This window comes from Neophocaena asiaeorientalis, unplaced genomic scaffold (assembly GCF_003031525.2).
Source record: "Neophocaena asiaeorientalis asiaeorientalis breed wild unplaced genomic scaffold, Neophocaena_asiaeorientalis_V1.1 scaffold694, whole genome shotgun sequence".
Lineage (NCBI taxonomy): Eukaryota > Metazoa > Chordata > Mammalia > Artiodactyla > Phocoenidae > Neophocaena > Neophocaena asiaeorientalis.
Genome location: NW_020174226.1, coordinates 685,751 through 697,500, shown reverse-complemented (window position 1 = coordinate 697,500; position 11,750 = coordinate 685,751). Strand labels below are relative to the sequence as shown.

Below are 11,750 nucleotides of genomic sequence, written 5' to 3'. Positions count from 1 at the left end.
TTTCCAAGGAGCAGGGCAAGCTGGAGGCAACTTTTACGAGGAAAATAGAAGCCCAAAGCCCTCTTTTCCAGCACCTCTTCTGATGACAGCTCTGCTTTCACAGGCAAAATTTTGTGAAAAAAAATTTTAATCTTAAAAAGTTTTGCTTTTCCAAACTTGTGTCTCTCTTGTGCCTGCGCTCTTTCTCCTCCACTAGCTTCCTCGTATCTTGTGGGATTTTAACACTTCTGTTAGTACAAATGCCTACAGCACAGTGGAAGCAGGAATTCATTCTGATGTGCTGGTAACAGAGTGGGTAACTCGTCACAGGTGAGCTCAGAAACCAGGGCTGGTTTGCAGCGAAGTGCTGAGGCACGGCCGAGAAGGAGCTGCTTAGAGCATCTTCGTGAGCCCAGGGCAGCAGGACTAAAGGAGCCGGAATAAGGCCCTGGATAGAGACGCACTGAGAACAGGGGCGGGGGAACCCGTTCACCTGCAAGCCGAGATCCACGAGGTCTGATAAAAAGAGCAGAGTCCTTGTCGGCAACAAGGGGGAGCTCAGCGACTCTGGTCATCCAAGGCTTGGCACAGACTCCAAAGAGACCACAGCCCTCTTCTCTCAGTTTTAGAACTCCAGGGCCCAGGAATTTCCAGCAAACCACACCACCCTGGTCCCACCCTGAGACACTGCCCAGCGCACACACCCCCTCCACCCAGCCAGAGCATGGATGGGACGCTCAGAGTGAGGCAGGGTTTGCACCTGTCCTGCCCAATTTTAATGCAGCTCCTCTCTTGTTAGAGATAACTTCCCTCCTGGTTTTTGCCCTGAGATTGAACAGAAGAAAGCACTCACCTGGCTGGTCTTTGTTTCAGAGCTCCTGGCAGGGACGTGTCGCTCAGGATGAGCCCTGGGCCCTGAGGCCACAGTTCTAGGGACCAGGCTCCTGGCCCTGATCTCTCCGCACAGATGCCATTATTACATCACCTGTTGTGTCAGTGACACTGTCTTCAGGGAGAGTCAGAGCAGAAGCTCCTACCCTTTGGTTGGCCAACGTCAGGACTGCATCAGCTTCCCCCCAGAACAACTTTGGGACTCAGTAGAGTGGATCCTTTTGGTCTAGTCACAGGGTCGTGCGACAGATTTTTTTAATAGCTATAAAACAATTGTATTTTTTCTACAGTGGTTGCCAAACCACTCTGTTCGACTTGCATCATCCCTTTTACATTTCCTACTCCCTATCGGACCTATCTATTTTCGAATCCTGGCCCCGCTGTTATAGCTCGAGTAAATGCAAGAAACCAAGGGTCAGCCCAGAATTTTGCATCCAGTGAGAACGATCTTCAGATGTTAGGGCGACACCTTCGTCTCTGTATTTCTCTTTATCCACTTCAGCCCTTTTTTGTCATTTCCTCTCACCTCTTAGGCCACGATGGTGTTGGCATAGCTGCAGATACGCACGTTGGTAGCGGGATAGGCAGGGCAGTGAGGGAGGGGGTGGGCATTGTGACCTTGTCGTTGGGTGTTTTAGTCACAAGGCCGGGATGCTGCCGTGAGGGCGTGGGGAGCCGTGTGAAGGAACGGCAGCAGTGAACCTGCATTTCAGGAGGGTGCTGAGGAGATGTGGGGGTGGGCAGGATGAGACAGGCAGTGTGGCTGTGAGACTGGGACCCTAAACCTGCAAGAAAAAGACTGAGCCAATAATAAATGTTAAGGTGGACGTAGTCCTTTTGGTGGCATATTTACAAGTATAGAAGAGGGTAAGGCTAGAATGAGTTCTTAGGGTTCGCTCTGAATTGGAGGAATGATGAGTAACCCATAGCTCGTTATAAATATGTCTGTGCATTTGGGATGTGTGTGTGCACGAGTATGAAGCCAAAGTAACTCTGAGCTCTTTTTGCTGAGAGTTCCCGGAACCAGAAACCTACTGGCAGCAGTGGGCAAAGCGAATAGTAGACCTTGGATTCTGAAATCAGATCTCCATTTGAAGGAATCAGTATTCTTTGGCGAAATGACTGATACATCTGGACCAGTACCTGAGAAGCCTGCAACAATTCCTTTTGTTAAATTATGGGAGCTTTAGATTTTCCATTGTTCAAACTTGGGGCAGGGCTTGCCTGGTGGCTCAGTGGTTGAGAGTCCACCTGCCGATGCAGGGGACACGGGTTCGTGCCCCGGTCCGGGAAGATCCCACATGCCGCGGAGCGGCTGGGCCCATGAGCCATGGCCTAAAAAAAAAAAAAAAAAAAAAAAAAAAAAAAATCTACAAACAATAAATGGTGGACAGGTTGTGGAGAAAAGGGAACCCTCTTGCACTGTTGGTGGTTTCAGTATAATGGAATCACTTCGAAACAGAATGAGCAGAGACAAAGTGAATTTCACGAATATAAATTCCTGGTTTACATAAATAAACTCTTCCATTTAAAAGATATTTTCTCTCTCTGAAGATATTATGATTATCCACATTTATGCACATATTCAGAGAATTTAAAATTGCTATTGGAAAATTATAAATATTTTTACTATAAACCTGAAAATATGCCATAAATATGAATTTTTAAAAATTAAAAAAATTAACATTTTGAATGTTAGACCCATTACACAGCAGATCGTTTTACATCTTCATTAGCTTTTGTGTTCCTACATCTTCTCTGACTTTTACTTTGTTCTGGGTTTTACAAATCAGAGTCAGCTAGCTATCTGAGCTCAAAATCACCCATAGCACCTAAGGTGTCATGTTAAAGTCTGATCTGAGCCCTTATGAGTGAATAACAAGTTTCCATCAGAGTACAAAGGTTGACATATTCTGATTTAGGGAGTAATGTGTCCCAGAGGCAGCAATCTGTAATATTTCTGTAGGATTCAGAAGCCATTGTCAGGTATAGGAAAGGAGATAAGAATTTGCAAAAAAATCCCAGAGTTACCAAAATTCCCTCCTCTTCTGGAAAATCGGGTGTATCTTGTGATGATCTATGCAGAAATCGCGGGAAGTGGCACAGTGAAGAGCTTCTGACCATCAGCTTGTGATTCACCAGGTCTTTTTCTTGACTGCCCCCTCACTGGTGCTGGGACCTCTTTAAAGTCTCAAAACCTTATTCCCTCATTTATAATATGGGGTATTAACAGCACAGTGGGTAGAAGCCATGCATATGTTAAAATTTCAGCCTCTGGACCAGAGAGTTCTTGTTTTATGTCAAAATCACCCACTTGTTAGCTTAGTCCGACTTGGGGAATTTTACTTATCACTGTGTCTCTATTCCTCATAAGAAATGTAAAGTAGGCATTAATGCAGAACATAGATCCAAAGGCTGGCGTGACAGTGAAATGAAAATGAGACCTCAAAACTCCTGTCCATACGGTTGTGCATGTTGGAATTATTTGCATCAGAAGATAACTTCCATTTGCAACAGAAAGAGACTCGCAGACGTAGAAAACAAACTGATGGTGACCAAAGGGGAAGAAGGGTGGGGGAAGGGATAAATTAGGAGATTGGGATTAACAGATACACACTACTATATATAAGACAGGTAAACAGCAAGGACATACTGTATAGCACAGGGAAGTATATTCAATATTTTGTAATAACCGATAAGGGAAAAAATCTGAAAACAATATAGTCATATATATTCTATAGCCAGAGGGCAGTGATTAAACTCACGCAATTCTGGGTCACCCTCTTCCATTTTCCAGGCATGGGGGTGGAAAGTTTGGGGTCAAATGGGACAAGGAATGACGGATTCCTGTCACTACATGGTGCCTTTTTAAAGGAACATTAAAAGTTCTTTTCTAGTAAAAACAATAATAATCATCAAAGCTCTTCTCACGAAAAAAAATTATTTCATTTTGAAAAAAACAGAAAAAAAGGCCGGCGTGAACACGTTTTTCATGTTCATTGTTGATCATAGTGGCTTGAACAAAGTTTGTTCTAATCTAGCGTTAGTAGAAGTAGTAGTAAAAACTATAGTAAATATTGTTTGATTATCCTTCACTACTAAGAATAGAAGGGAAGGATATTAAAATGTAAAGTGGGAAGGACAGGTCAGGTATGCTCCACCGGTAAAACTCTTTCTGAGACTTGAAAATTTAATAGAGTTCTTCTCATTAAATTTTTTCTTTCTCCCCTGCGTGCCTCACACACACAAAGCGATACTCTCTCTCACACACACATAATACAGAAGAAAAATCTGACCCCCCAAATCTTTGGAGGAACACCGAGTCAACTGCATCCTACTGCAAAAGGTTTCAGAAAAGAAAAAAAAGAAACATAATGTCATTTTACCACACACTGTTTTTCTCTGTGAATATCTGTCTGTGCATGTAAGTAAATATATGTCAGTGGAACTTATCTGATGTGTCAGGAGTCTGAAGTTATAACCCAGAGTCTGCACGTCAATTTCCCATGTGTATTCACACTCAAGCCAAAACATCTGTTAGGTCTGAGAAAATAAGCAGACACTTTCGTACATGGCTGAGTTGCTCAGTGGCTCTGATCACGCACGACTGACTGAGATTCCAAAGAGACCCCACCCTTTCTTCCCTATTGTCAACACTAGGACTGAACGGCCTACAGTGAATCTCACCATCGTGGTCTCACCCTACAACAGTCCCCAGCCCATGCCCACCAGATACCAGCTCAGCTAGGGCATGAATGGGGCACCCCAGAACAAGGCAGGGTGAGCACCTGTCCTGCCCAATTGTACTAACGGCACAGCTCTGAGTTCCTCTCCTGTCGGAGAGCCCTTCTGTCCTGTTTTCTGCCTTGAGGTTGAACACAAGGAAGCACTCACCTGCTTGGACTTGGCTCCAGAGCTCTGTACAGGGAAGTGTCAATCAGGATGGGCCATAGTTAGAGGGACAGGGTGCCTGGACCCGACCTCCCCACAGAGGTGCCATTATCATGTCATCTGTAGCACAGGTGACACTGTCCGCATGGAGAGTCTGGGGTGCCTCCAGTGAGGAGAAAACCGTATCCTCAGTGCTCATCACCGTCATCCACGTCTGGGGATTAGTGACAGCTCCTGGTAATTACTGAGAAGATCTACATGAGCAGCTGAGCAAAGGGCAAGGAAAGTTTTCCACATTCCCTGTGGAAGTGCAGAGTCAAAGTTGTAATCTGTGGTGGAGTTGGAACTCGAGGTTGGGTCTAGGGTTCCTTTTACACTACTATACAACTATACGGTTTTTCCCAATGGGCATTTTCTTTCTTTTTAATTGAAGTATAGTTGATTTACAACGTTGTGTTAGTTTCAGGTGTACCGCAAAGTGACTCAGATATATGTATGTATAAATGTGTATACACATTATATATATATATACATGTTCTTTTTCAGATTCTTTTCCCTTACAGGTTATTATAAAATACTGAATACAGTTCCCTGTGCTATACAGTAGGTTCTTATTCGTTATCTATCTTATATATAGTAGTGTGTATATGTTAATCCCAATCTCCTAATTTATCCCTCCCCACCTTTCCCCCTTGATAACCGTAAGTTTGTTTTGTATGTCTGAGTCTCTTTCTGTTTAGTAAACAAGTTCATGTGTGTCATGTTTTAGATTCCACGTATAAGCGATAGCATATATTTGCCTTTCTGTGTCTGGCTTACTTCACTTAGTATGATAATCTCTAGGTACAATGCTACAAATGGCATTATTTTATTCTGTTTTCTGGCTAATATTCCGTTGTATAGATGTACCACCTCTTCTTTAGCCGTTCCTCTGTCGATGGACACGTAGGTTGTTTCTATGTCTTGGCTATTGTGGACAGTGCTGCCATGAACTCCCAATGGGCATTTCGGTCAATGCTCTCATGTTTCTCAAATCGGACTGTCACCTATGATTGGCTCATACTGAACATTTCCATTTGATATGGAATCTGGCCTCTCCCTTAAATACCATGATTCTTGCTACACGTAGCCCCAGGTCTTTTAAGCCTGGAGGGTATTCCATGTAAAGTTAGTGTATCCCACCTCAGAATCCGTGAGCATCCCCAATGTCCACCTGATTCCACTGGGGAACATGATGTGCTACATAAATCACCCAGAGAGGACTGCTTCCAGGAACTCCCTGGCAGTCCAGTGGTTAGGACTCAGCGCTTTCACTGCAGGGCCTCGGGTTCAATCCCTGGTCGGGGAACTAAGATCCCACAAGCCACATGGCATGGCCAAAAAAACTAAGGAAAGAAAGAAAAAAAAAAAAGAGGACTGGTCCCTTGCCCCTCATTGGACAACCAGTCTTTCCTTCTTTATTTTGAGGATTTTATCTCAGGAAGTAGTATTCCTAGACATACAGACAGGATTCAGGGGACCTTAATACATAAGACAGATAGAAGGATAGCATCAGAATGTTCTAAAAATGAGGAAAAGGCCAAAAACCAAATGGCAAATTGGGCAAAATAATAAAGAGAAACTTCACAAGATGGACGAAAAGATTCACCCTAAATCATATGAATGTTAATTATGACAAGTCATTCAATTTTTAAAGATCAATTTGGATATTCTATTTTTTTTTTGCATTTTCATATTATCTTTAGAATAAACTTGCCAGTTTAAACAATGGTGGTAGAACAAAAACAACACAAGCAGCATTGGATTATCTTTGGGATCTGTCAACTCTTTAGATCAAACTAGGGGTATGTGTAGGGTCAGCAGGTCTATGGGAAACCTCTGTATTTTCCTTCAATGTTGCTGTGAATATGAAACTTCTCTAAAAATAAAGTTTATTAAAAATGGGGGAGGAATGGAGTGTGAGTTTGGGATTAGCAGATGAAAATTGTTATATAGAGAATGGATAAACAGCAAGGTCCTAACTGTATAGCACAGGGAACTATATTCAATATCCTGGGATAAACCATAATGGAAAAGAATATGAAAAAGAATGTAAAGTGGTGCTGGGGAAACTGGACAGCTACATGTAAAAGAATGAAATTAGAACACTTCCTAACACCATATACAAAAATAAACTCAAAATGGATTAGAGACCTAAAGGTAAGGCCAGACGCTATCAAACTCTTCGAGGAAAACACAGGCAGAACACTCCATGACATAAATCACAGCAAGATCCTTTCTGACCCACCTCCTGGAGAAATGGAAATAAAAACAAAAATAAACAAATGGGACCTAATGAAACTTCAAAGCTTTTGCACAGCGAAGGAAACCACAAGATGAAAAGAAAACCCTCAGGATGGGAGAAAATATTTGCAAACGAAGCAACTGACAAAGGATTAATCTCCAAAATTTACAAGCAGCTCATGCAGCTCAATATCAAAAAAACAAACAACCCAATCCAAAAATGGAGAAGACCTAAACAGACATTTCTCCAAAGAAGATATGCAGATTGCCAGCAAACACATGAAAGGATGCTCAACATCACTAATCATTAGAGAAATGCAAATCAAAACTACAGTGAGGTTATCACCTCACACTGGTCAGAATGGCCATCATCAAAATATCTACAAACAATAAATGCTGGAGAGGGTGTGGAGACAAGGGAACCCTCTTGCACTGTTAGCGGGAATGTAAATTGATACAGCCTCTATGGAGAACAGTATGGCGGTTTCTTAAAAAACTAAAAATAGGACTACCATATGATCCAGCAAACCCACTACTGGGCATATACCCCGAGAAAACCATAATTCAAAAAGAGTCATGTACCAAAATGATCACTGCAGCACTATTTACAATAGCCAGGACATGGAAGCAACCTAAGTGTCCATCGACAGATGAATGGATAAAGAAGATGTGGCACATATATACAATGGAATATTACTCAGCCATAAAAAGAAACGAAATTGAGCTATTTGTAATGAGGTGGATAGACCTAGTCTGTCATACAGAGTGAAGTAAGTCAGAAAGAGAAAAACAAATACCATATGCTAACACATATATATGGAATCTAAAAAAAAATGGTTCTGAAGAACCTAGGGGCAGGAATAAAGACACAGACCGAACAGAGAATGGACTTGAGGACACGGGGAGGGGGAAGGGTAAGCTGGGACGAAGTGAGAGAGTAGCACGGACATATATACACTACCAAATGTAAAACAGATAGCTAGTGGGAAGCAGCCGCATAGCACAGGGAGATCAGCTCCGTGCTTTGTGACCACCTAGGGGGGTGGGATAAGGAGGGTGGGAGGGAGATGCAAGAGGGAGGGGATATGGGGATATATGTATGCATACAGCTGATTTACTTTGTTATACAGCAGAAACTAACAGAACACTATAAAGCAATTATACTCCAATAAAGATGTTAAAAAAAAGAATATATATATATGTATAACGGAGTCATTTTGCTGGACAGCAGAAATTAACACAACATTGTAAATCAACTACACTTCAATAAAATAAATCTTTAAAATGTATTATACTCAACAAAAATAAAACTCTATATAGGGCCAGTAAGGCATTAATAATTTATTGTAGAGGCAACAGAGAATGAGGCAATGTTTGATGATGACAGTGAGGTATTAATGTGTATTTGAAAAAGAAAACATTGAATTAAACTGTGTAGATACATTTGAAGAATACCGAATTTTTAAAAAAATGGAGTAGCATATGCTAAAGGATAAGTAGCGATCTGGAAATATACCTTTTTACTAAACCAGAAAAACGGATGAAAAGTAAATTTGAACAAACTAAAAATGAAAGGTCCTGTTGGGATGTTAGAGGTAGTGAATAGATTCTAAAATCTATAGATACATTCTAGCAGCAGTTCTGTCAGAAGTGTCAGAGGACTGTGGTTCCTTCAAATCCAAGTTCCTACATCCCAAGACATCCGGTAAGAAAATAAAGTCATGCTTTCCCAGGTGTTTACCCATTTAATGTATTTGTTCTTCTAAACATTGTGAGGCAGGATGGGAACTTTAAAGATGGGGCATTAGAGGACTTAGGCACAGACAGCACATCCCACAATCGTATTGCTAGAATACTGTGAAGGAAGAGCTCTGAAATTACAGTCCCCACTGCCCTGGCGAACAATTTACAGCAGAGGGTGTGTCAGGAGGAGAAACGCCCATTGCGACCAAGGGGAAGCCTTTGTGAGAAGATTGCTTCAGGACCTTCCAGGTCAGCCAAGCACACCCCTGAGCCTGTGCTCGTAATCAATCCAGAGACTGTGTGAAATGGTCAGCTGGGGGTTCGTCTCTTCTACCTCTGTCAGCAGCATCTGGATTTCCTCATCATAGGAAGATTTATTCAGGCTGGGAAAATACAAAAAAAAAAAAAAAAAAGTTTTCTTGACTTGACCCATGATGGTTGGCCTCTCTACACCCCAGTGGCTACTTCCTCTCCACTCTTTCCTAGAAACGGCTGGGAGAGTTGTACTGACTGTGCAAAGAATGCACGAAACTTTCCTAGAGACTAGGGAAGTGAGGAGGAGGGATGTGAACCATTCTGTTTATCCTCTGTAGGTCATCGGGGTTGGGGCAAACGGAAGGCATTCACATATTCATTCTATAGACATCAACTACACACACTCTAAATGCAAACATAATGTTCCAAACAATATTAACTGCTACTCTTGAGGAAATGTACTTCTGGGTCAAGACTCCGCTCAGTCCTTTATGGAACCCCTTCCAGCTCTGAGTTGGGGTTACGTCTTTGCCGGCAAGGTAAGTAGGAGATGCTGTTTACAGGAAAGCAGTCATTCTTGCCTGGGGGTGATTTTGCCTCTTGGGGGGGGGGACATTTGACAATGCCAGGAGCCTTTAAAAACTTTTCAGGGAATAGATGTGATAGGCATTCTTTTTAAAAGTTAGTTAAGGGCTTCCCTGGTGGCGCAGTGGTTAAGAATCCGCCTACCAATGTAGAGGATATGGGTTCGAGCCCTGGTCTGGGAAGATCCCACATGCCACGGAGCAACTAAGCCCGTGTGCCACAACTACTGAGCCTGTGCTCTAGAGCCCGTGAGCCACAACTACTGAGCCCACGTGCCACAACTACTGAAGCCCGCGTGCCTAGAGCCCGTGCTCCACAACAAGAGAAGCTGCCGCATTGAGAAGCCCATGCACCGCAATGAAGAGTAGCCCCTGCTCGCCACAACTAGAGAAAGCCCGCGCACAGCAACAAAGACCCAACGCAGCCAAAAATAAATAATAAATAAATTAAAAAAAAAAAAAAAGTTAGTTAATTAAGATTTCATTGAGATATAATTGACATACAACATTGTGTTAGGTTAAGGTATGCAATGCATTGGTTTGATATGTTTACATATTGCAAAATGATTACCACCACAGCGTTAACAACACCGGTAACTAACACCTCTATCATATTGCACAATCTCTCTCTTTTGATTGAACAATTAAAATCTTGTCTCTCAGCAGTTTTGAGGTTTTGTTTTGTTTTGTTTTGTTTTTATTGGCCACGTGGCTTGCAGGATCTCGGTTCCCCAACCAGGGATTGAACCAGGGCCACAGCGGCAAAAACGCAGAGTCCTAACCACCAGACCACCAGGGAAGTCCCTGAAGTTTCCATTTTTGATCATCATGACTGGAGGGAGGTGTCCCGGGGAATGGAACATGTGGGCAGCGACCAGAGATGCTACACAACCTCCTGTGATGCACAGGACAGCTCCGCAGAGCAAAGAAATCTCCAGCCCAAATGTGAACCATGCCCATGCGGGGCAAACCCATGGCAGTCTAACCCTCCCTCTGAGGTCACTCACCACCAGGGGAAACAGTGTCCACTCACCCAAGCGTCTGCAGGCCACATTCCAGACTGATCAAGGCTTCACGCAGCACCACCGCCCCATCACGGTCCATGCTAATCCATTCCAAGTTCATGCACCTCAGTGATTTGCAGAGAGTGAAAGCCAAGGCCAGGTCCTCACAACAGGCAGAGGTGAGCTCACACATCTCCAACCTGCATGGGGAAACACCACCTCGAAATGCGGATGCCACGCCTCAGAGAGGAGACTTTACAATCTAGACGCGTCCTCCTCCACTGGGGCACATGCGGCAGTGTCTGGAGACATCTGACACACACGAGGAGTGCTACTAGCATCTCATGGGTGGAGAGATGCAGCTAAACATCCCACAATGCACAGAACAGCCCGCTTCCCCACACAGCAAAGAACCACCCAGTCCCAGATATCAGCCGTGCCAGGCGTGAGCAAACCCTGGTTTCACGGCCAGCATTTTACTTATCAGATTGTTCCAGACACACTTGTTTTCAAACATGCTTCCCCTTCATCCCTTTAATCCTCTAGCTTTTCCTCTTCTTGAGGTAGGTAAGCTTCCCCAACATCAGTGGACACTCACCCAAGAGTCTCTAATTTACACTTAGGATGCTTCAAAGCTTCACATAACTGTTTGACACCAGCATCATATATCTTATTGTTCCCTAGTTTCAGGGTTTTTAGTTTCTCACTGTGAATAAGAACAGCAGCGAGGTCCACACAGCAAACAGAAGTGAAGCAACAGCCCATCAACCTGGAGAAAAAAAAAATACACAAAATTCTCCTATACACACAAATATATACGATCACGAGGTCCATATACACAAATATATACGATCATGAGGTCCATATACACAAATATATACGATCATGAGGTCCATATACACAAATATATACAATCATGAGGTCCATATACACAAATATATACGACCATGAGGTCCAATCTGGAATGGCTTCACTTATGTTCACTTATTCCTGTAAAGGTAGAAACACTCAAGTACTCCTAAGATGATGATGATGGTAGAGATGAAACAACGACTCCGCTTCTCCACTTTCTTCACTCTGCCCGGGCTCCCTGCTGTTCTCTGTGCTGCCTGGTCTCTCC

At 43.1% G+C, this 11,750-nt stretch overlaps 1 protein-coding gene and 1 non-coding gene across 2 annotated transcripts in view; both read right to left on the bottom strand.

Annotated features, from left to right (window-relative positions):
• Nucleotides 1-9,037: 9,037 nt before the first annotated feature.
• The window catches only part of NLRP9 (NLR family pyrin domain containing 9), a 25,727-nt gene continuing 23,014 nt past the window's right edge, over nucleotides 9,038-11,750 (bottom strand). Inside the window, exons 7-9 of the mRNA XM_024755218.1 lie at nucleotides 11,229-11,399; nucleotides 10,660-10,830; nucleotides 9,038-9,170 (exon numbers count right to left, since the gene is read on the bottom strand). Of these exons, the coding sequence (XP_024610986.1) occupies nucleotides 9,038-9,170; nucleotides 10,660-10,830; nucleotides 11,229-11,399 (475 nt within the window). The remainder of the gene's footprint in view (nucleotides 9,171-10,659; nucleotides 10,831-11,228; nucleotides 11,400-11,750) is intronic.
• TRNAK-UUU (transfer RNA lysine (anticodon UUU)) lies at nucleotides 10,354-10,425 on the bottom strand. The gene has a single exon. It is a non-coding gene; the product is annotated as a tRNA-Lys (tRNA).